This window comes from Salvelinus namaycush, chromosome 3 (genome assembly GCF_016432855.1).
Source record: "Salvelinus namaycush isolate Seneca chromosome 3, SaNama_1.0, whole genome shotgun sequence".
Taxonomy (NCBI): Eukaryota; Metazoa; Chordata; class Actinopteri; order Salmoniformes; family Salmonidae; genus Salvelinus; species Salvelinus namaycush.
This window is the reverse complement of record NC_052309.1, coordinates 15,031,931-15,058,122: the sequence shown is the minus strand read 5'-3', so window position 1 is coordinate 15,058,122 and position 26,192 is coordinate 15,031,931. Positions and strand designations below refer to the sequence as shown.

At 41.9% G+C, this 26,192-nt stretch overlaps 1 protein-coding gene across 1 annotated transcript in view; it reads left to right on the top strand.

The window, feature by feature from the left end:
- Positions 1-304: 304 nt before the first annotated feature.
- The window catches only part of LOC120044815 (unconventional myosin-Vb-like), an 84,410-nt gene continuing 58,522 nt past the window's right edge, over positions 305-26,192 (top strand). Inside the window, exons 1-3 of the mRNA XM_038989487.1 lie at positions 305-382; positions 24,775-24,885; positions 25,538-25,709. Coding sequence (XP_038845415.1) covers positions 305-382; positions 24,775-24,885; positions 25,538-25,709 — 361 coding nt within the window. The remainder of the gene's footprint in view (positions 383-24,774; positions 24,886-25,537; positions 25,710-26,192) is intronic.

The window sequence follows — 26,192 nt, the reverse complement described above, 5'->3', positions numbered from 1 at the left end:
GTGGAATGTCTTTTGTCTAATTCCATATAGCAGCTTGGCAGGTGAAGCCAGTCAACACCCCATACCTGCAGAAGGAGTGGTTTGGGAGTGGAGGAGTCATGGCCTGCTATTGGAACAGAGTGTTTTGTTCTGTCTTCTGCTCAGGCAGGCTTGAAATATTGCTCAAGCGAAGCTTCAACTCCCAGATAGCCTACTGGCAAGAATGTATTGAGACCAGTATGATCTGGAACATGGAATAATCACAGCTAACTCTGAATCGAGTAGCAGAATCTTCTAGTACATATCTAAGGAATATAACACCATCATGAAAAGGCAACAGAAAGAACCTAACACCATAGCGAAAAAACAAGAGGAGAAGATTGACTATGAAGTTTACTGCCAGGTAACATACTGCTTTAGACCTACGTTACATGTTGTATTTTGTGATGTTGTTGATCATAGTGGGACTAAATGCGGAAGAGGAGGTATCAATTATGCTGTGTTTTATAAAGTCTAATGTCCCCAAATGTGTGTAATCTTTCAACTGTCACCAATATCAAAGTTCAAGCATTACATTTTCATAGGCTTCAGGAATCAGCCTAGTTCAAGTCACATATTGTACTACAATCAATTAGATAACACTTAGGACTTGTCAATGCTAGCCTTGAACTAAGTTACTGTCCACTGAGTTCAGGAAATCATAAAAAATGATTATCCATACCTTGGCTATTCAGGAAATATGTTTCAGAAGATGTTTCATTATTAGTTACCCCTCTCCAACATAACTATAGGCACATCATGTTTATTAAGATTTTGTGGAGGAAAAAGGTTACATTTAATTAAGATCCCCCCCCCCACACACAAATAAAATGTTTATTGTGTCCCGGTTATCCCCCCACTGGTCTTTCTAATTTAGAATGTCGAATACACTGTAGTGCGCTGATGAGCCAGATGGGGTCTCGTGCGGACTCTGAACGTGCATGCGGCTCTGTAAATTACCAGTCAACATGACTGAGTCCATGGGTATAACGGCGATTAACTAAAGGGAAGCTATTATTAAACTATTTATAGTTTATGTATTTGCACTTGTAGCCTACATTGGGCTGGGTAGCATACCCATATCAAGTCGTAAATCTTTGGCGTTTTTTATTTTTGAGGAATATGAGGGTGATCAAGCAAAACTGAGTTGTTCGACAACTCATCCAAGGAAGACACCTGCCGTCACCAGGAAAGGGGTCAGAAGTGGCAAACACATTTAGCTCAACTCTGGAATTCGGGAATATGACAATTCTAATTAGATGAAAAAACTTTGAGATTATCAACAATTATGAGATATTATCGTTTATAAATAGTGCGGTGCTTCTCCATGCTCCCGTAGTTTCGGTGATATTGTTGGAGAGTGCTCTTGTTGTTGGACCATGTCCGTAAACGAGTTATATTCAAAGGTGAGTGATTTGTACAATCATTGGTTCTCTATACATTTGTTATCCTATTGCTATAGCTACAGTTTGATTTCTTGTTACATCATTGATACATAATTGTAACATTTTGGGCCATCATATCTATAGTGACAATAGGATTGAATTGTAGAATTCGCCATTGTAGCGAATTCCCCGCTGCGATGTCATGTATTTCAATGCAGGTGAAATGACAAATGTTAAAAAATAAATCGAGCCTCGAGCGCAGTCCCAGTGAGTCTTTGCTCGAATGTGACATTGCAGCTTGTTTGACAGGTGCACGAGCAAGTTTCGTTCTGGTATCGGGCCGTAGTCATTAATCAAACAGGTTTGCACCTAAAACGAGCGTTTCTATTGGACAAATGCAGATCGGTCTCTCCCTGTTTCGTTCCGCATGCTCCCGTTTAAGAAACGTTTAGCAACAGAATTGGCGTAATGAATACGCCCCTGTTGTACTGGCTTGTCGTCTAGCCCTGTGGACTACTGCATGACCTAGTTGTGTCCATAATAGTAAAATACATATTTTTCAATACTGACAAGTCTTTAGCTAGAATAACTACATTTTATTATTTTATGAATGGAAAAATGAGCGAGCTAAACCATTCATAATCTGTGATTTGATCTCTCAGGCAACAGTGAGTCTTGAACATTGGGATATTTGCAATTTTTGCTGAAGTTGCTTTGTGAAGAAATTGGGTTGTGGTAATCATGAATTATGTGGATATTCTATTTCTGGAGGTAGCATACTGTATGCAGTAACACATTAAACAACACTAGTTATTCAAACATGGGGCCCCCACAGTTGAATGAACATGCAACAATTACTTGAGCTGACACCAATACACAAATGTGGTCCTTTCAGATTCCCACTTTTCACTCCTAGTACTTACCCATTTCATGCATCTTTGGCTATCCTTGATTTTCATTGAGATTGAATGAAGCATCTCCCGATGATATACTCAAAATCATAGAGCCTTTAGGACAAATGCTAACCGAAAACTGCTGATACCCTTTGTGGAATTTGTGATGTTTACAGTACAGACAATAGATATGCTACCGGCATACTCTTTGACTTTGATTGATGTGTTTAAAATAAGTATTATGAATATTATGCCTAAGCAAAGAAATTGTATTTTGTTACCATTGTTATTATAATTCCTTGTGGTGTAGGCCTATGCATTGATTAACCTAGGATATTTGTGTGCAGCATCACCGGAATTACTCGTTTCAGGAAGAAACCTAGCCAAATTGTTGAAAAAGAGATGTCTTTGAAGTTATTGGATTGAGAAGAACAGAATCAGGTTACATACATTATTTGTCACTAATCCTCTAGTCTACATGACTCAAAATCCAGTTCCACATTCCACTGCAGAAATTACAAAAATAGCTGTTGTTTTCTTTAGAACTCTTTAGAAACGTTTTACTTGTTGAGGAAATGGCTTTTTCAGTTAAGTCTATTGTCTAAACATGCAGGTTACACCTTTTCCTCAATATTGTTCTACTTATGTAGTAGTTACTTCCAATGTTCCTTCTCTGGGACATTGGAAGTAGTTAACACTATCTACGTTTCCCTTTACCGTGGGAATTGTGATCGAATCAACGGAATATTAGCCATTTTCAATGCAACATACCAAAACAAAACGATTTATGCAAGATATTTTCTTGTAGGCAGAGCGCATTGGAGAAAGATTCTATTGCATTGACAGGCACGACTCAGGCCCATACTCTACACAGACCAGTGCACCATAACCAGTCAGAGCTGCTGTATCCCTATCTGTAAATAGACCATTGCCATATGGATCTGTGCCATTCACTTTGAACTGGACTGTGTTACAACATGAGTGGTCGTGAGTAGATGCGCTTGTTTTGAGATCTAAGTGAGAGCTGCATGTAGCCACGTGCACATTTGTTCATATTCTTTGCTAGTAAGTGAGTTATTAGCCAAGTTAAAGCAAATTTCTAGTTAGCAATGGGGGAGTTGTTGCTTCCTACAAGAGCACAAAATGTGTGCGTCTAGCCATCTTTGAAAAACAAGTCAGGTAAAGAGCTTTTTTTATTTCTTAAAGGGGCAGTGTTGTATTTGGAGACGGGCTTGAATAAACTAAGTAGCCAATAATCATGCAGAGGGTAGCATAATTTGTCTGATTCTCTGTAATAATGGTATGGGAAGAATAATTAATTTTATTTTGTAAAGTGGTTTCTTGCATCAAACAACAACATTTTCAGTCACCACCTTGTCTGAAGGACAAGTGTACAGGTGAATGTCAATCCCTACTATACATGTTTTTTTTTTTTTTATCTCATGGAATGTTGGCCTACATTGAACACTACACATTGGCAGCTACTGTAGGCTAAATGATAGAACAGCTATTTCCATGTTAAAATGTTATGGGATGCATTTTCTCCATTGTTTTGTATGGTAAGCCACTCTGATAGGCCTACATTATGATCAAATAACCACAGTAGTACTTGGACACTGTGTTATAACTGTAACTTAAAGCATAACAGCTTCAGTGTTCAAAGTAAATGCGCACCATGTGCATGAGATGGATGAAATCATACCTTGAATGCAGAACTCAGTGTGTCAGAGTGAGCAATGAGCTGTCGCCCACTCTTAGCTATGATGTGGGTGTGCCCCAAGGGTCAATACTGGGGCCCCTCCTGTTCAGCCTGTACATTAATGATCTGCCTTCTGTCTGTACTGGGTCTGAAGTTTAAATGTATGCAAATTATACAGTGATATATGTGCATGCAAAGAGCAAACAACAAGCTGCACAAGAACTCACTACTGTAATGGTCCAGGTTACAAAGTGGCTCAGTGACTCTTGTTTGCATTTCAATGTGAAAAAAAACGTGCATGTTCTTCACAAAGAGGGCAACAGATGCTACTGAGCCAGATGTCTATGTGTCAGGGGAGAAGCTCCAGGTGGTATCTGATTTTAAGTACCTTGGCAACATACTTGATTCTAACCCCTCTTTTAAAAAGCAGGTGAAAAAGGTAATTCAAATAACCAAATTCAACCTAGCTCATTTCCGATTTATACGAAATTGTTTGACTACAGAGGTAGCAAAACTGTACTTCAAATCTATGATACTCCCCCACTTAACATACTGCTTGACTAGTTGGGCCCAAGCTTGCTGTACAACATTAAAACCCATTCAGTCTGTCTACAAACAGGCTCTCAAAGTGCTTGATAGGAAGCCCAATAGCCATCATCACTGTTACATCCTCAGAAAGCATGAGCTCCTGAGTTGGGAAAATCTTGTGCAATACACCGACACATGTCTTGTATTCAAGATCCTAAATGGCCTGGCTCCCCCTCCACTCAGTATTTTTTTAAGCAGAAAACCCAAACATATGGCAGCAGATCCACAAGGTCTGCCATGAGAGGTGACTGTATAGTTTCCTTAAGGAAAAGCACTTTTAGTAAATCCGCTTTCTCTGTGAGAGCTTCCCATGTCTGGAATACACTGCCATCAGACACACATAACTGCACCACTTATCACACTTTCACAAAAAACATGAAGACATGGCTCAAGGGCAATCAGATTTGTGAACATAATCCCTAGCTGTGTATTGCCGCTTTCTATGTTGTCTGTTGTCTGTAGCTTGTGAGATGTGGAAACCCTTTGTTTCTTTTATGGATTTTGTCTTGTTGCTTTTTGTGCTATGTTGCTCTATCTGTATGCTATGTCTTGCTTGTCCTATATTGCTCTGCATATGCTCACTGCTCATTGATTGTCTGTATTGTAATTGTTTTTAATAACCTGCCCAGGGACTGCGGTTGAAAATTAGCCGACTGGCTAAAACCAGCACTTTTACTGAAACGTTGATTAATGTGCACTATCCCTGTAAAAATATAATAAACTCAAACTCAAACCAGAAGTGACACAGATTTTTCAGAACTTGAAGTTTGCTCTTAGCTGAAATTGGCTCATTGCTGAATTTTTTTTGAGGGAACATTGGTTACTTCCCTCTCTCTCAAACTGTACTCCGGGACAGACCAGTCAAGCTTTGTCATGTGAATAAATAACTAAACCTTTTCTAAACATTTTCCTTTTGTGGATTGGTAGTTAAAATAGGACTGTGACATTGTAAAACACTAAAGATACACCTGTATGCATTGTCATCAGAGTATCTCTCCTCTCTAGTTATTCCTGCTCGGTGCTCTCATCCATGACCCTTTGCCTTGCGGGACATGACATCTCTATGCAATATTCTACCCTGTCTATGTATGATATTTTATACGAAGATTCGTCATAATTTTTTCTCGCTGGGCCAGTTCAATGTCAACCAATTGGCAATCCATCTAGCTTTTATGTTTAGTTTTGGTACTAGATTGCAGTACATTAACAGTCCTATATGTGTGTTCTCAAACTGCACTCCTCAGTTAATAACCTATAGTGCTGAGCGATTAACCAAATGTTGGTTATTTTTCAGTTTTTAAACAACTAATTGACCAACGTCGGTTCGATTTTTTTGAATTCCAAATCAGATCAAGCCCGAACTGTGCGATGTTGTGGTTTCTACCTATTTTAGCACAGAAAATGTGGTAATTAACTACAATGACCATAAACCATTGCACACCTGCTTACTTGTCCGGTCTTGATCTGTGTGGAGCAGACACAGAGACTCTTTTGTCTGTGACTTGCGATGCTTTATCTACTTGAAAATACATGATCTAAGTGATTGGATAGTTGGTATTCAGCAGTCAAAGTATGCCTTATTTACATTGAAGAACTACAAACATTTTGATTTTGCATAGGCAGCAGCTCTACAGAGATGAGATGGCCTCCCAAGTGGCGCAGTGGTCTGGTTCGAGTCCAGGCTCTGTCGTAGCCGGCCGTGACCGGGAGACCCATGGGGCGGCGCACAATTGGCCCAGCCTCGTCCGGGTTAGGGGAGGGTTTGGCTGGCAGGAATGTTCCTGTCCCAACACACTAGCGACTCCTGTGGCGGGCCGGGCACAATGCATGCTGACATGGTTGCCAGGTGTACAGCGTTTCCTCTGACACATTGGTGCGGCTGGCTTCCGGGTTAAGTGGTTGTTGTGTTATGAAGCAGTGTGGCTTGGCTGGGTTGTGTTTTGGGGGCTTCGCCTCTCCCGAGTCTACGGGAGTTGCAGCGATAGGACGGGACTGTAACTACCAATTGGGGAGAAAAAGAGATGAAATGATGACTTGGAATGAAATCAAATAAAACAAATATTTGATTGAAGTGATTTGAAAAAATTATGCTGAATCTCTACGGGATTGGTGTCCCTAAACCGGGACGGTTGTTGCTAGCGTGCGCTAATGTTGTAAATAACCGCCAACTTTACAGGACATGTCTTATATGGGCAGAAAGCTTAAATTCATGTTAATCTAACTGCAGTGTCCAATTTACAGTAGCTGTTACAGTGAAAAAATAGCATACTGCTGTTTGAGGGGAGTGCACAACACTTTTAGCACGGCAACTGGTTTGATACATTCACCTCTGAAGGTACAGTTGAAGTTGGAAGTTTACATACACAAAATACATTTAAACTCAGTTTTTCACAATTCCTGACATTTAATCCTAGTAAATGGGCCTTGAAATACATCCACAGGTACACCTCCAATTGACTCAAATGATGTCAATTAGCCTATCAGAAGCTTCAAAGCCATGACATAATTTTCTGGAATTTTCCAAGCTGTTTAAAGGCACAGTCAACTTAGTGTATGTAAACTTCTGACCCACTGAAATTGTGATACAATGAATTATAAGTTAGATAATCTGTCTGTAAATATTGTTGGAAAAATTACTTGTGTCATGCACAAAGTAGATGTCCTAACCGACTTGCCAAAACTATAGTTTGTTAACAAGAAATTTGTGGAGTGGTTGAAAAACGAGTTTTAATGACTCCAACCTAAGTGTATGTAAACTTCCGACTTCAACTGTAGATCATTTACTTACATTCAGTAATCTTGTTCTGATTTGTCATCCTGAGGGTCCCAGAGTTAAATGTAGCATAGTTGTGTTTGATAAAATGCATTTTTATATTCAAATGTAGGAACTGGGTTCTTCAGTTTGAATCCCTGCTGTCTTTTTGTCATTTAGCAGACGCTTTTATCCAGAGTTGCTTACAGTTGCAAGATGTCGAAAGCTATGAGATAATGCTGTAATGCTGCTCCATACCTTATTTTAAGACATGCCAGCAGTATTTTCCTGTCATAATTGGTAATAGGGTGGCTGTCAATGAGCCACTTGCTTTCAGAGCCAACTTAGAGACTTGTATATTCTAAAGGCTCTTTCATACTCCCACACAGACATTTCATTGTAGACACCAGAAGACAGTGTTTTGGTCCGATTTGTATCGTAGCTGAAGGGAAGTTAACCATAAATGTACAGTAAGCCACACATTAAAGAAGCAGTGGAGAATTTTGCCATGAAGCAGACACTTAAATAATAATTAGTTGGGTACTTACATTTTTCCTATTTCACACATGAACAAATTGGAAATTAGTTTTTTTGCATATCCCACTCCCCCTGAGAGGGAGGAGGCAAGATCAGATGGGACCATTCTAGTCAATGAAAGGGCAGATACACATGTGAACAGGCACGCCTCTGATATAAGTGGCCATTCCATTTTTCGTTGACCAAATTCAACACTCTCATTGACCTCCATACAAAAACTCCTTATTTTTTAAATAAGGAAAAACGCCACTTGCTGGAGAAGACAGATTTTGGGCCCTCTCAGGTACTAGTCATTGTGCTGACACACATCATAGCAGGGCGGGACATTAAAAGCACTGGAACGGAAGGATAGAACACTGTAGTTCTATTCTCAGGGTTTTCATCTTACCTGTGTGTGTTTACTTCACCAGTTATAAAGTGTCTTTTAATGAACCCTGAGAATAGTCTGTTCAGGTTAACCTTCTCTCTCTACTCACGTCTGATTTTCATTACCAGCTCTCTCATTTACTGCCCTCAGAGTCCAACTTATCCCATAGATAAGATGATTTTCACCTACTGTACTGTTACAAAACACATTCATAATTCACAGAAAAGGCCTAATGAAAACATATTCTTTCAGCAATGAAAGATTGAGTACAAATTTTTGTCGACAGCCCAAAGGTTAGCCTAGCTGTAATTTAGATTTAAAATAAATAAATCATAAGTGACATGTTTGTAATAATATGATGGCAAAATATCCAGTCTTATATTCGCTGGTGTATTGGGGGGTAAACACACATAAACGGCTATTACGCACCATTTTTATTTTGAGCGAGTGTTTACCCACCTTTTGCAGAAAAATGCATTGAAAGTATAGGTAGCGTTACTTTACTCACCGCGAATGGCAATGAGCGTTTACCAACATATTTATTTTACCACTAGTATGGTTATAGTAGTGTTATAACCTCTCAATCTCATGAGTTTAATCAGTGTTACTGTCAGTGTTGCTGTTGAAGTCCAGGTTGGTTGACTGACATGGATACCGGTAGTATCAAAAAGGCAAATCCATTTTAAAACACTCATTGTTAGACGTTACACAAAAAACATTACTTCATCAGGGTCACAAGGGAAACCGGTAGTGCAACTTTTTCTCACTGTTATTCTCTGCTTCTCCTCCCCCCTATTTCCCTCCCTTCACCCACCTATACAGGTGGAGCCTGCTTCCAGAAACGTACCACCTATCTGGCTGTTGTTTTTAAAGGTGGTTTTATGTCTCTCTTTAGATTATCAGTATTGGTTGGAGAAGGCTGCCTGAATTGATGTGATAACGATAAATAGAACAACACATTTGTAACATTAATATGCACCAGTTTAAAATGATAATTTCAACTATTACTATTTTGATTGTTGAAGCCGTCAATTGTCCCATTAACAATCACCCATATTAGCAAATGTATTTCATTTCAAACTTCACATTTCTCTAGTATAGGCTTCTTATTGTTCTGAACGTTATCAGCAAAATGCCTGCGATAAGTGATCGGTATGGTCAGTGTTTTCCGGTTTATCATGCCGGCTCTACTACTATTGCATCCAGTGTATTATTGACTATTCTCACTGTTATGAATCAGATGTCTGACGTTCAGCTCTGATCTATGGCTATGTGTTAGTTTTTCTGTCTCTTCTGTTCTGCATAGCACAGCATAGCACAGCATAAGGTACCATCCTGACGACAATTCTGTCAGTCCATGGCCATGCGTGAGCGTAAACACACGCACACACTCATTTGAATAATGAAGTTAAAAGACGGATCATCCATGTTTTTAACGTTCTTCGTCGGGCGAAAGAGAGGAGGACCAAGATGCAGCGTGGTGAGTATTCATTTTAATAGAATACTTGAACAAAACAAAAACAAAAAAACAACAAACAAACGACAACGAAACAGTCCCGTAACGTGAGCACAAGTACACATAAAACAGGAACAATAACCCACAACCCACAATACAAAACAGGCTACCTAAATATGGCTCCCAATCAGAGACAACGACAAACACCTGCCTCTGATTGAGAACCATATCAGGCCAAACACATAGAAATAGACAAACTAGACAAACAACATAGAATGCCCACTCATATCACACCCTGACCAAACAATGCATAGAAACATACAAAACAAACTATGGTCAGGGCGTGACAGTACCCCCCCCCCCCCCAAGGTGCGGACTCCGGCCGCAAAACCTAAACCTATAGGGGAGGGTCTGGGTGGGCATCTGTCCGCGGTGGCGGCTCTGGCGCGGGACGTGGACCCCACTCCACCATAGTCATTACACGCTTCAGTGGCCTCTTAGGAATGGCGACCCTCGCCGCCGACCTTGGACTGGCAACCCTAATAAAGGGCCCCACTGGACTGAGGGGCGCCTCTGGACTGAGGGGCGCCTCTGGACTGAGGGGCGCCTCTGGACTGAGGGGCGCCTCTGGACTGAGGGGCGCCTCTGGACTGAGGGGCAGCTCCGGACTGAGGGGCAGCTCCGGACTGAGGGGCAGCTCCGGACTGAGGGGCAGCTCCGGACTGAGATGCAGCTCCGGACTGGCGGCTTTTGACTGACTGGCGGCTCTGGCGGCTCCTGACTGACGGGCGGCTCTGGCGGATCCTGACTGACGGGCGGCTCCTGACTGACGGCGGCTCTGGCGGCTCCTGACTGACGGGCGGCTCCTGACAGACGGGCGGCTCTGGCAGTGCTGGACAGACGGGCGGCCCAGGCGGTGCTGGACAGACGGGCGGCTCAGGCGGCGCTGGACAGACGGGCGGCTCAGGCGGCGCTGGACAGACGGGCGGCTCAGGCGGCGCTGGACAGACGGGCGGCTCAGGCGGCGCTGGACAGGAGGGAGACTCAGGCGGCGCTGGACAGGAGGGAGACTCAGGCGGCACTGGACAGGAGGGAGTACCTGTAGAGAGGAAACGGAGAGACAGCCTGGTGCGGGGGGCTGCCACCGGAGGCCTGGTGCGTGGAGGAGGCACCGGATAGACCGAACCGTGGAGGCGCACTACAGGTCTCGAGCACCGAGCCTGCCCAACCCTACCTGGCTGAATGCTCCCCGTAGCCAGGCCAGTGCAGCGAGGTGGAATAACCCGCACTGGGCTGTGCTGGCGAACCGGGGACACCATGCGTAGGGCTGGTGCCATGTACCCCGGCCCGAGGAGACGCACTGGAGACCAGATGCGCTGAGCCGGCTTCATGGCACCTGGCTCGATGCCCACTCTAGCCCGGCCGAAACGAGGCGCTGCTATGTACCGCACCGGGCTATGCCTGCACACCGGGAACACCGTGCGCCTCACGGCATAACACGGTGCCTGCCCGGTCCCTCTCTCTCCACGGTAAGCACGGGGAGTTGGCTCAGGTCTCCTACCTGACTTAACCACACTCCCCGTGTGCCCCCCCCCCCCCCCCAATACATTTTTGGGGCTGCCTCTCTGGCTTCCAGCCACGCTTTCGTGCTGCCTCCTCATACCACCGCCTCTCGGCGTTGGCTGCCTCCAGCTCTTCCTGAGGGCGGCGATATTCTCCAGCCTGTGCCCAGGGTCCCTTGCCGTCCAGAATCTCCTCCCAGGTCCAGGAGTCCTGCGATCGCTGCTGCTGCTGCTGCTGCTGCTGCCCGTTACCACGCTGCTTGGTCCTTTGGTGGTGGATTATTCTGTAACGTTCTTCGTCGGGTGAAAGAGAGGAGGACCAAGATGCAGCATGGTGAGTATTCATTTTAATAGAATACTTGAACAAAACAAAAACAAAAAACCAACAAACAAACGACGACGAAACAGTCCCGTAACGTGAACACAAGTACACATAAAACAGGAACAATAACCCACAACCCACAATACAAAACAGGCTACCTAAATATGGCTCCCAATCAGAGACAACGACAAACACCTGCCTCTGATTGAGAACCATATCAGGCCAAACACATAGAAATAGACAAACTAGACAAACAACATAGAATGCCCACTCATATCACACCCTGACCAAACAAAACATAGAAACATACAAAACAAACTATGGTCAGGGCGTGACAATGTTTCCTTGTAGAGATCATAAACATCCTTGTGTATCTCTTCTGTGTTTTCGGACACCTACAAAGCAAGCAGGACCAACTCTTGCTTGATTGTATCGACCCAGTGCAGCAGCCGATGGTAATAAAAAAAAGCAATTTCATTAAGTCTGCTGGAAGTGTGATGGAGTGATCAGAAGGAGAGAAAGAGGCAGGGAGAGAGTAGGGCTCAGCTAATTAGTAGTCAAAGCCATTACTAAGTGAATGGATGCAGGGTTATAGTCTTATTCTATCCTATCCTCATTGAGCCTGTGTTTTGTACTCAACAATAAGCAATGGCATCACTCTTTCATGACCATGGGCTACATTGTCAGTTTGCTAAATAGCACTGATTGCATGTATTACTCACAACAACAGCTGTTGGTGGATAGCAAATATAGCAGTATTGCAAAAATAAAAACACGAAGCAAACCTAACCCTTTGATCCTTTAAAAAGCTGCTGAATGTAAAATATTGTGTGCTATAGCTTGGAAAATAAATACATTTGATTCTAGATGACAACATAATGATGTCTGTTTGCGACATTAGGGCTGTTTTCCTAAATAACTAATCTGCTTTGTGTTTTGTTTCTTTGCCACGATACTAACGAGTATCGCAATACTGCTATCGTCCCGGCCCTACAATCACTCCAGGTAATGCTTTGACTACCCTCTCTGTTCCTCATGTCATGACAAGATGAGCTCTTAGCTATTGTGTCTCTACTAGGAAGAATCATGGTGGTACTATGTCCTTGTTTTGTTGATGTCTCCTATTATTTAGGCTGATGTCTGAGTGCAGAATCCCTTCTTTTTTGCTGAGCTAACTGCTTCTTTGTGATTGAATTCTGATGAACTGTAGTAATGTGGTCTGTGATGCAAAACATCACAAGTCATGGGAGTTTCATTACCATATATGGTCCTATTTTTTTTATAAAACATTTTTTATTTAACTAGGCAAGTCAGTTTAGAACAAATTCTTATTTACAATGACGGCCTACCCCGGCCAAACTCGGACGACCCTAGGCCAATTGTGTGTATTTTATAAAAATTGGGAACAATATTTCTAGGATAAACTTCTTTCCGCCCAATATGCAGTTGTGTTTCTTTTTGTTTCACAGTGGAAAAGGAAGGACTGGGAGAGAGGAGCGTAGAGGTACACATACTCAGCTGAGTGTCATTTAAAAACGTGTCATTCAGAGACATGCTTGGGGCTCATTACGATCAGTCTTCACTAAAGTTTCACCACAGCAGTATTTGACATGGCAGAACAGCCCAATTTAAACAACTGCCTCCAAAATGAAATTCTCCCCAAATATGGTCACATTCATTAACAGCATACAATTTAGAGAAGACCTATAGAATACATTACAGATATGGGCCTATCTGAACACCACCACAATATCCTATCAACAAGGATTAGTTGGCCATTAACTGTTGTTGATTGTGATTCTGATGACTTCTGTGTGAACCACATCTAAGGGCAGAGAGGATAGATTGGCTTGGTTTAGGAGGGTGATGTATATGTTGAGACAGAGGAAAGGAGTGGCGTAATGGGCCTATGGGAGGTCACTTCAGGGTAAATGATGCTCGTGCATTCGGGTTTGATGTTGGTTTCTCAGGTGAAGAATGGCTTGGCAAAGTGTGTGGGTAGGCTATTGTATGTATACTGGTGTGTTTTTAGGGGGTGGGTGGGACAGGGTGTGGCATCAGAACAGAAGTATTAAGCAAAAAGACATCTTCAAATCTGTCACAAAGCCACTGCAGCTTTCCATCCATCTAGGTTCCGCATTCATTTAGCACGGTCTCCTTGTCCTCACTTCAAATGGCGATGGGCCGACGTTAGATTGCACCCACGGCACTAATTATAAAGTTCTTCATTTTGCATTTCAACTCGTTTTTTGAAGAGTTTGAAATCTGGAGAATGGTTAATCATGTCCATGTTTAACAAGAACCACAGATTCTAACTAATCCCAGTTTAATCAGTGTGGAAATGGGTCTGATGTAGGCCGTCTTTTGTTCACATTGGCAGAGGAACTTGGCTTTCCCCCTACTGTGTTTGGGCTATCAGTGTTGGTCCATAATTAAAGATGGTTTGATCGGGAACTAGCAAGGACAACTTGCAATGCCTCAGCACACCATCTGAGAAACATGATTTGGAGAGAACCAACTGCAGAGAGAACACCTGCCAATCTGCCCTCACTGCTCTGGCATCAAAATAGATTTGTTTGCCAAGTGAGCTCCCCTTAGGCTTTTATATAAGTCACAGAAGAAATGATTACTTGCATAAATATGTTCTAAAAAAATCCCCAATGTTCAATATTTCCCTAAATGCCTTAGCTTATGAAACAAACTCATAATTCAAATTTGAGTGTCAGCTCATAACTCATAATTTTTCTTAGCTCTGGGCTAAGCACCAGGCTTCTTAATAAAGGCATACACTACAGTACTAGTGTGGCAGGTAGCCTAGTGGTTAGAGCTTTGGGCCAGTAACCGAAAGGTTGCTAGATTGAATCCCTGAGCTGACAAGGTACATATCTGTTCCTAGGCCATCATTGTAAATAAGAATTTGTTCTTAACTGACTTGCCTAGTTAAATAAATAAAATAAAAAAGTACTACTACAGTACTCAGTAAGCATAACTTACATACCATAAGTACCGTATGTTTAGGTTGCTTTGTTTTGTTGTTTTTTCTAAGCCATTCCGTGGGCCGTGGGACATGTAGAGGTCCATTGTGACACTAATTGAATTAGACGGGAGCAGACGGGGCCAGTCCCCCCTCCCTCAAAATCAAAAAATGTACGTATCAGGAGGAGTATCAGCCAAATCTAATTGTATTGTATTAGTCACATGCGCCGAATACAACAGGTGTAGACTTCACAGTGAAATGCTTACTTATGAGACCCTAACCAACAATGTAGTTAAAAAAAATACGGATAAGAAATTAAAGTAACAAGTCATTAAAGATCAGGCTGTTGATTGTGGCCTGTGGAATGTTGTCCCACTCCTCTTCAATGGCTGTGCGAAGTTGCTGAATATTGGCAGGAACTGGAACATGCCGTCAATCCAGAGCATCCCAAACGCAATGGGTGACATGTCTGGTGAGTGTGCAGGCCATGGAAGAACTGGAACACTTTCAGCTTCCAGGAATTGTGTACAGATCCTTGCGACATGGGGCCATGCATTATCATGCTGAAACATGAGGTGATGTCGGAAAATTAATGGCACGACAATGGGCCTCAGGATCTCGTTATGGTATCTCTGTGCCATCGATAAAATGCAGTTGTGTTCGTTGTCTGTAGCTTGTGCCTGCCCATACCATAACCCCACCGCCACCATCAGGCACTCTGTTCACAACTTTGATATCAGCAAACCGCTCGCCCACACAACGCCATATACGCTGTCTGCCATCTGCAGTTGAAACCGGGATTCGTATGCAAAGAGCGCACTTCTCCAGCGTGCCAGTGGCCATCGAAGGTAAGCATTTGCAAACTGAAGTCGGTTACGACGCTGAACTGCAGTCAGGTCAAGACCCTGGTGAGGATGACGAGCACTCAGATGACCTTCCCCAAGATGGTTTCTGCAAAACAACAGTTTGTGCAAAATATTTTTGGTTGTGGAAATCCACAGTTTCTCCAGCTGTTCAGGTGGTCGGATGTGGAGGTCCTAGGCTGGCGTGGTTACATGTGGTCTGCGGTTGTGAGGCCGGCTGGACGTAGTGCCAAAATCTCAAAAACAACATTGGTAGAGAAATGAACATTAACATTCTCTGGCAACAGCTCTGGTAGCCATTCCTGCAGTCAGCAGGAATGCTCCCTCAACCTGAGACATCTGTGGCCTTGTGTTGTATGACAAAACTGAACTATTTTAGAGTGGCTCTTTATTGTCCCCAGCACAAGGTGCACCTGTGTAATGATCATACTGTTTAATCAGCTTCTTTATATGCCACACCTGTCAGGTGGATGGATGCTCCCTCAACCTGAGACATCTGTGGCCTTGTGTTGTATGACAAAACTGCACTATTTTAGAGTCGCTCTTTATTGTCCCCAGCAGAAGGCTCACATGTGTAATGATCATACTGTTTAATCAGCTTCTTGATATGCCACACCTGTCAGGTGGATGGATTATCCTGGCAAAAGATAAATGCTCAATGACCGGGATATAAACACATTTGTGCACAAAATATGAGGAGAATAAGCTTTTTGTGCATATGGAATATTTTGGGATCTTTTATTTCAGCTCATGTTGCGTTTTATATTTTTGTTCAGTATATTTCAAAGTTCTTAAAATGTCCAGGCCTGCAAGAAGAAATTATACTCAAATGGGCACAGGGAGGAGTTGACTTAGGATGACCCTGTTGCACCCTTAAACTATTTCTCAGTCCGATGTTCCATCTATGACATTTGAGAGGCAATTGTGAATATTGTCACAATTAGGAAGAGAAACAACAATTCCACATTATATCTAACTAAGGCATGCTGTGATAACTGTGAACATTCATTCTCACTGTGGTACAGTATGTGCTTGTAATTCTCTAAAATGATTTTGGCTACTTGATTAATGATGATTGTCCAAACTTGCAATAAACATTTGGAAATAGTGTTGTGATGGACTGTTTGATAAGATAGACTAATGGTTTGATGCAAGTTTCATGCAAAAGCTGCATGCATGCATACTGTTGTTGCCTCTGTAGAAGATGATTTATGCCATGTTACAGGGCTTTCATCTTGTTTGTTGTTATTTCGACCTGAAGAAAATCACACAGCAAAGAGCGGAGCGAAGGAAGGAAAATGCCGGAATGCCAGTACCAGAAATGGAATGTAACGAGTGAGAGAAAGAGGAGGAGTAGAGGGTAGAGGGAGTTTTACAGTACAAATCAAGTCAGACTCAATCAATGCAGCTGATTTACTTCAGCACCAGTGAGCTCTACTTATAAAGGTAGCTACTGCTGTTATTCCTAAGCATTACTGTTGCTTACACTGCTACAACAGGGGCTGCTGTTATGGCTGGCACAATTACTGTACAATTGTGTAACCGATGATTATGGATGAAAACCATCATAAAAATAAAATAGCCATCTTAACAGTTTTTTGGGGGGGTGGAATGAACAGCTGACTGAAGACAGGACAGCAGCAGTGTCAGCCCAGTGTCACGTCATCTGGTTTGATGGCAAACAGTTGTAGCGCTGCAGCAGCCCAGTCAGTCTCTCTCAGCAGTGTAAACATGACAGTCACATACAGTATGGTGTCCGCCCCTAGAATGTTGCCCAGTCTGGGTAAAGGCAAAGACCACTGAGAGAGACTGACTGGGCTGCTGCAGAGCTACAACTGTGCCATCAAACCAGATTACGTGACTCTGGTCTGACAACGCTGCTGTGTGATTGGCCCGAGCAGCGAGGGGCCGGGGGAGGTGAAAAGGGCCGCCAGCAAGTTTGAGGTTTTGATCATTTTTATTATGTGTTTCCATAATTTCATGCAGACAGCTGACTAATGGATTGGTAGTGGTGGAAGGATGTACTGATAAAGGCAGAGTAGATTAGGTGATGGATGATTATACTGTACATTCACAGTCAAATTAATTTATTCAGGAAGGGAGGTGATTTCAGAAATATATTTTACAGTAAGTGTCAGTGTTCCCGCAATTACTGTAAGATCAAACCATGATGACACAGCAGGCATCTAGGCAGTTACCTGATAAATCGATCTCCCCTATAAAGTAACTATGTTCCCAAGAGGCTGTGGATTGAAGACTGAAATGGATGGACCCAGCATTGGTTTTGTGGAGTCAGAGTTGTTTCCTTGAACTCTGTTAGTCTGTCCTCCTGTAGGCCTCATGGCAAGTTTCTTGACTCAAAGCAAAAGACAATTTACAGAGCTCTATGACATAGCTCCCAAACCTTCCATTGTGGCTTGTCATTCACCAACCTATCCCAAACGCAACTGACTTTGAGGTTTGAACAGTAAATTGTTAAAAGTTTCTCCCACCAGTATAGCCTAACCATTGATCAAATAGTAACGTTAGTAGGTTGGTTGGGAAAATATTACATTTTGAAGTCATCAGTGATGCAGTAGTAGTCTCTCTAGAGTCCAGACAGACTGGTTGCATCTCATAAATGTGCCAATGTGGTCTGGGATTTCAGAGAATAATACAGTAGTTGAAGGAAGCCACTGAAGCAGAGCGTTAAGACTCTTGTTAGGATCAAAGTGAAATGACTCAGATGTGTCCCTGAAATACCTTGTGGTCTTTGAAAGGGTGTGTAACCTGGAGCTCCGGGCCTGATGATGACTCTCCTCCGGGCAGATCCATCCTCTAGTCGACACCATCCAATAGTGGACTGAGAGAGGCTCTGAACTCTGAATCACGTCCTCATTGTGTCAGTCTGAATCTCACACACGCTCCCGGTGATGGGCTGAGTGGAGCATTCGGCTGTCTCAACTCAAACCCACAGAGGCAGAGCCAGGAATAACTGCAGCAACCGCTGTTGACTGTATGTCTGCTCTGTTTTACAATCACATGGTCCAAACGTTCAGTTCTTCATCCAATCTGTAGGATAGTCAAATTGCCAGTTCAGTGGCACTTTGTCAAAATCCAGAGAGGGACTGAGCCTTTTCGTTCATCCTTTCACTTAGCATCATCGTGCTATTTATAAATTCTTCTATTTAGTCTATTTTGTAGGGCCACTGTAGTCACTCAAGACTGTGTAGTGGTGGATTCTTGCATTTCAGTGACAGACAAGTGTGATTTGGATTAGGAGGTTCATATGCACAGTAATGCTGAAGTAAGTTATTTGCATCAATGAGTGACTGAGATGGGGTGCTTCAGTACCGCTTTGTAATTATTTGTCAGTTTTAGATATTGTTTATATCCAATTTCATGGAAAGGCCTACTAAGGACGAGCACTTAGTGAAAGTTTGCCATGGGATTTGAAATATGGGACTATATCTCTAGGTACTTTGTTCTTTCCTTTTCAAAGAAATAACTTAATAACTAGCTTTTAATTCAACAGTATCAGAACAGGACTTATGCAGTAGCCTAAAGTCCTGCTCTGATACGTCATTCAATTTAGCTAATAAGTAACACTGACATTTGAAACCCAACCTTAGGGAATGGCACTGCACAGTTACCCTTTCCCTTTCCAAATCCTTTCTTTTCTTGATGTGCAATTAGTGTAATAGCCTCTCATATGAAAAAACAGTGTATGAAAAGAGTAGGCTAGTAAGAATTCGTCTTGCAGTATATGCCTACAGTGGTGCCCAAAATCTCCTCAATCATTCTGCCAATAATGATTCAATGGACAAGTGTCAGGATGTCACAAATGCTTACAAACATCTTGCATTGACTAAACATCTCCCCCTTCCTCCCTCCCTATCTCCCCCATCCTTCTTGCGCTCTTCTTCCCTAGCTCCATCCCTCGCTCCCTCTCATTCTCTCATGTTTCCTCTATTGACTCCTCCCCTGGAGATGTTATGTAACTGAGGAAATATTTGCTCACAAATTAAAATTTGTTGGAGCAGACTGGGACTGTAGTATTGTCATTTAAATGCCAAATTTGTGTATCTTCCGGTGTTTAGTTGCACATCAGCATGGGTCTTAGTTTCTTAGCAGTGAGCTAGTTTGTTTCCTTCTCTGATGTGTCCACCTGGGGCCTGAGGCTGGCGCTGGGATGTAAATAATGTACTGTATGAGTTCGTTTGTTCTGTCATAGTCTGTGAGGAGGAACATTTCACAGATTGTTGCAGCTCTGCTGGATACTCTTTCCAAGGACTCTGTTCTTGAAAAGAAGAACTCTGAGGAAAGGAGATGTATTGTAACACATGAGCGTAAGCTTGCAATCAGGAGAAAAAAGAAAGCACCTTTGTGAAATGTCATCAATCTCTATAAAGTCAAGGTGTGTGAATCGTTTTTATGTCCCAATACACAGCTAAATGGACTGTTGGTAAGTGAGTGCTGTCCCTATTAGTTGCCGTCTTTATTGGGCTACTATCTATGTAGCCTAATAGCTTAGTAATAAATAAGGTATTGATATGTAGCCTAATAGCTTAGTAATAAATACGGTATTGATCAAGTCAAATAAGCAAAAATATTTCCTACTACTGGAAGCTGCAAAATAGTTCTCCCAGTAGAATAAGATCTTCCCTAGGGTTGTGTGAGAAGTTTCAGACTTTCAGACAAACCTTCACGTGTGCCTAGAGTCGAAACCCATGTGACCCTTGCTGAAACGTGTGTAATATTAGTGATAGCACAGTTGATTGCAGCACTACACAAGGTTATTTTATATCGCTACATCTCCCCCCCAGTTATCTGCCCGCCCACTGCCTCCTTATTAAAGTGGATTAAAAAGCACTGCTGTCAGCTCGCCTGCCGTGATATGCTGTGACTCTGTGTTGCCTGGGGGGAAGACAGCCAGCGCTCAAAGTTGAATCTCTCAGCCTCCCAGTCAGAGCATGACTAACATCAGTAGGTGTCTAATCTGTAATGCATTTCTACAGGGGAGTTGGCCCACCACTTGGTTAGGGGGTGTGACGCCTACGCTTACTGCTGTTTAAACATGAATGGGCCCTCTGTGACTGAGTCTAGATGCCAGGTTTAACCTCCTGGGGAGAGTGTCCTCTGCCTCCTCACTGTGTTGATATCAGGCTGAGATTCTAGTGTGAAGAGCACAAACTCATGATGACACCAATCTGAGATAGCCAGGCCCTCCTGTAACAGTAAACACAGACAACTTGTTAAGAAGTTTCCTATGAAGTTGTGAAGGTCGTACAAAAAGAGTTTGTTCTCCATTTTGAGACACACCGAGCTCAGCTGTTGAAAATCCACTTGACTTACACACAGAGGACATTGCAGAGTACAGGGCTGATAACACTGTATAAACTGCATCCCCCTGACTGCTTTTATTCAGTCTGCTGATATGTGAACCATAGCCTACACATTATTCCATCCTCTCACCTTTTCAAATGTGGCCCAATGGAGGGAAGATGGTGAGTCAGAGCATTCATTAACATTTCGGATTTAGTTATTTTTCCCACCCTTCCCCCCTCTCCTCCTCTGTAGTGTTTTCTCTGGGGTGATATAAAGGAGATGATGCAGTTATGCACTGGAGGGATGTTGCTGATTAGCCTAAATCCTGTGCCGAGTCAGCTGCTTTATGACTCACAGCCCTCTGTCCTTCTGTTCCGTCAGCACCTCATGCTTTGTTTTGGCACTCTTCCTCTGCTAGCAGCAAATTGACATGAATCAACTTGCGATCTGCTGTACTTATGTATGTACACATCGATCTTTCTTGGTGGTCAGTCACCCACAGTGAACCCTATGTAGTTTAGCTGTCTGAGGTTGGCCTACTCTACTGTACTATGTTTCTATTGTCTGTAGTTTTAGCCTGGCCTGTCTCGTAGGTTTCAGAGAAAATATAGCCATGTTTTTGATGAGCTAATACATCTCAACAGTAAGTTTCCTTTTCTCTTTTGTCTGTTATTTCCCCCACATACAATGCACTGCTACAAAGTAATAGGGAGTAAGGCTGCTTCATATCTGTTGAGGAATGGGAAGTCAGGAGGACTGTTTGGATAATTTGTTGAGCAGACCATGGCTTTTATTTTTATTTTTGCCATCATTTGCATCTCCAGTATAGGCCTAAACGTCAGTGAAGTGAAACGTATGTGCTGAGAGTGGAAGTGCAATAGTAAACAAAAATATTGTTCTGATCTTGAATGAAATTGATAATGCCTCATTTCATGTGATTTTTTTCAATTTTCTGAAACTAATAGTTGTATTTTCAGAATGCAATTAGTGGTAGCCTAATGGTGTGTATAATCACATGCAGGAACTCCCCGAATTGGGGGGCACAATTGCACCCGTCTCTAGAAAGCTAGCTAATTTAGAAACATGGGATTGTCTTTTTTCTTTCCTTTTTAACATTACACGTAACAGTGGAAATCGACAACTGTCTCAATCTGTTTCTTTCTTGTAAGTATTTTCCCATCCTTGAGTCTGAGACCTTGTGGTAATCTGTGGTAGAGAAGAAGAATGTATGACCATTTAGCATAGACACTTTACATTGCCCCTAGTTATCATAAATCACAACTTCTATAGTTTAGGCATATAGCTAGCTAAGCATAGCTAGATAGTTGTTGTATTATCCAGCTAACAATAATAGGGATTGTGTTGACACAGCTAGCTCGTTAACTTCTTATGGCTGCAGGGGCAGTATTGAGTAGCTTGGATGAAAGGTGCACAGAGGTAAACGGCCTGCTCCTCAGTCATAGTTGCTAATATATGCATATTATTATTAGTAATGGATAGAAAACACTCTGAAGTTTCTAAAACTGTTTGAATTATGTCTGTGAGTATAACAGAACTCATATGGCAGGCAAAAACCTGAGAAGTTCCACTTACTGTTTGGATTTTTTCTGAGGCTGGTAGATTTTCAACCAAGATCCCATTGAAATTACAGCGAGATATGGATGAGTTTTCACTTCCTACGGCTTCCACTAGATGTCAACAGTCAATAGAACTTTGTCTGATGACTCTAATGTGAAGGGGGGCCGAAGGAGACAGGAATGATTCACCACTGCCATGAGGTGACCACGCATTGAACACTCCCGTTTACGTGAGAGGCAACTCCGTTCCATCGCTCAACTGAAGTCAATGTAATTCTCCTGTTGGAACGTTATTCAAGATGTATGTTAACAACATTCTAAAGATTGATTCAATACATCGTTTGACATGTTTCTACTGACTGTTACGGAACTTTTGGACATTTCGTCACGTTATAGTGGACGCACTTTGTGACTTTGGAATTGTTTACCAAACGCGCTAACCAAAGTAGCTAATTGGACATAAATAACGGACATTATCGAACAAATCAAGCATTTATTGTGGAACTGGGATTCCTAGGACTGCATTCTGATGAAGTTCATCAAAGGTAAGGAAACATTTATCATGTATTTTCTGGTTTCTGTTGACTCCAACATGGCGGCTAATTTTACTATTGTTCTGAGCTCCGTCTCAGATTATTGCATGGTTTGCTTTTTCTGTAATTCTTTTTAAAAATCTGACACAGCGGTTGCATTAAGGAGAGGTATATCTATAATTCCATGTGTATAACTTGTATTATCATCTACATTTATGATGAGTATTTCTGTTGAAACGATGTGGCTATGCACTATCACTGGATGTTTTTGGAACTAGTGAATGTAACGCGCCAATGTAAACTCAGATTTTTTTATATAAATATGAACTTTATCAAACAAAACATGCATGTATTGTGTAACATGAAGTCCTATGAGTGTCATCTGATGAAGATCATGAAAGTTTAGTGATTCATTTTAGCTATATTTCTGCTTTTTGTGACTGCTATCTTTCGCTGGAAAAATGGCTGTGCTTATTGTGGTTTGGTATGACCTAACATAATCGTTTGTAGTGCTTTCGCTGAAAAGCATATTTGAAATCGGACACTTTGGTGGGATTAACAACAAGATTACCTTTAAAATGGTATAAGACACATGTATGTCTGAGGAATTTTTATTTTAATTTGGCGCCCTGCACTTTCACTGGCTGTTGTCATATCATCCCGTAAGCGGGATTGCAGCCATAATTTAACATCCTGGGTATGTCTCACTTAATACCCTTGGGGTATGGATACCCTGAGAACAAGGTTCAGGGAAGATAAGACCATCGACCCCAGCTAACGTTACTGTAGTTAGATAGCTAGCGAGTAGCGACCATAGCATATTTTCCAGCTTTAGGTAGCTAGCTAGTCAACGTGAGGAAACTAGCTACATAGCGTGCTAGCTAATACCAAAAAACGAAACAGATTGCATGGCAAGTCTTTTCTGTAGATGGTAACTAGCTAGCTAGCCTAGTTGGTACCCCCAACAAAAATGCCAACTAGCGTTAGCCAGCTATCTAGCTAGAGTTAGCTTGCCAACACTAGGCTAGCTAGCAAACGCTAGCTAACTACCTATGCAAATCATCCAGCAGAATTCATGTATCCAATAAAGAAAAACCAATTGCATGGGAAACATACTTTCTCTCTCTTGTGTTGGTGTTTTTGACCTAAAACACTGTTTCTTTCGCGGCAATCTATCATGTCTGGATTTTGCACACTGACTTTGACCCTGTTCTTTGCACACATGATGTCAGATTGGTAACGTTAGCCTAATAGTCTGTATAATTCATCACAGGGAGTAATTACTCCCACCATCCTGATAATAGGTAGAAAAATAAAAGCTTTATCTACAACAGCAGGCCAAACTTCTCTCATAATAATTCCATAAAGTTATTAAATTATCTTTTTTTTTTTAGAAAGGTGCAATTAATACTTTTAGAAGATGGAATAAGTTGCTGAATGTCTCTTCAGGATAGGATTTGGGATCCCATTAGAGTAAATGTCATTAACGCTAAAATAATCTTGAAGTAAATTTGGATGTGATCCTAAGTTATGTAATCAAAAAGGTAGGCCTAAATAAGAGTTAAGAAATTATCTGTCAGCATTTTCACCTCAATATAGACCTATCTGGGATATCTCAAGGCTGGTTGTGTCACAACCTCAATATTGCCACTGTGCCACATCAACCTATTGGCACTGCATTTCTTCATTTAAGCATTTGTTGAAACAATTACTACTTTTCTTTTTCATTGCATTATCTTTGTACATCATTTGAACATCCCTAGAGTATTCAGCAGTTTACAGTCTCTTTTTTCCGATTGACAATAAGTTACACAACATCGTCTATGAACTTGGGCAAATGGGGGAGGAATGTTATCTAACTGTTCAAACAATAATCAGAGTAATTGATGAGTTGATTTAGTTAAATTAAATATATTTGTATGTGTTCTTGTTTTCCAGTACACTCGGGTGTGGATCCCAGACCCAGAGGATGTGTGGAGAGCTGCAGAGATCATCAAAGACTACACGGAGGGAGAGCCCATCCTGTACCTCAAACTTGAAGATGAAACGGTAATATACTACCCACTGGATCAGACCACAGTTATTAGATCCATATCCTTTTTTGGATAATATAGCCTTTGCCTCAAGACTCAATATGCTTTAGTCTATTTTGCTGTGCTGTTGTACATTTAGCGTTTTACATCATGCTGTATTAAAGCAGTTAATGTGTGTGTGTGTGCCCAGACACATTCATAAACTTAAGTGCCATAAATCATTAATTGAGTGTTTTAAGGGAAAACTGCAAACTCTGAGAGTAAAATATACAGCTATTAAATTACAGTGCACTGTGCCAAGAGTAATTTCAATACGTAAGCATATAATGAGATTTTCATATCACCTCATGTAGCAGCAGTATATTCCACTACATACCTACTCATGATCACAATTCCTATTTAATACTCCTCGCAGGGTGGGATTGTCAGGTATGATTCATACACACCTAGATGCCGTCATATCCTTTAACGTAAAAAAATTATTATTTCTCTTCTCAGTAATTCAATATGCTGTGTGGATTGTAATATTTGTAATATTCTTATGGATGGTGCTGCAATATGATTTAAGCTGATAAAGGGAAAAGGGTCTTACCCTTACAACAGGTACACGTGCAAACACTTGGCTGTAATAATTTTTTGTGACATTTTTGCTTGAACATCTGTCCCAGCCGTTGGAATACCGCATCGGACCCAAAGACAACGCTCTTCCCTTCCTCCGGAACCCTGATATCTTGGTGGGGGAGAATGACCTCACAGCTCTCAGCTACCTACACGAGCCTGCTGTGCTGCACAACCTCAAAGTGCGCTTCACCGAGTCCAATCATATCTACACATACTGTGGTAAGTCTCTATACCACCTCTCTTAACAGGCAACATACGATGGGGTGAATCTACATACGATGTGGTGAATCTACACTACCGTTCAGAAGTTTGGGGTCACTTAGAAATGCCCTTGTTTTTGAAAGAAAAGCACATTTTTTCTCCATTTAAAATAACATCAAATTGATCAGAAATACAGTGTAGACATTGTTAATGTTGTAAATGACTATTGTAGCTGGAAACGGCAGATTTTTTATGGAATATCTACAGAGGCCCATTATCAGCAACCATCACTCCTGTGTTCCAATGGCACGTTGTGTAAGCTAATCCAAGTTTATCATTTTAAAAGGCTAATTGATCATTAGAAAGCCCTCTTGCAATTATGTTAGCACAGCTGAAAACTGTTGTTCTGATTTAAAGAAGCGATAAAACTGGCCTTCTTTAGACTAGTTGAGTATCTGGAGCATCAGCATACTTTCTTCTGAAACTCGTCAGTCTATTCTT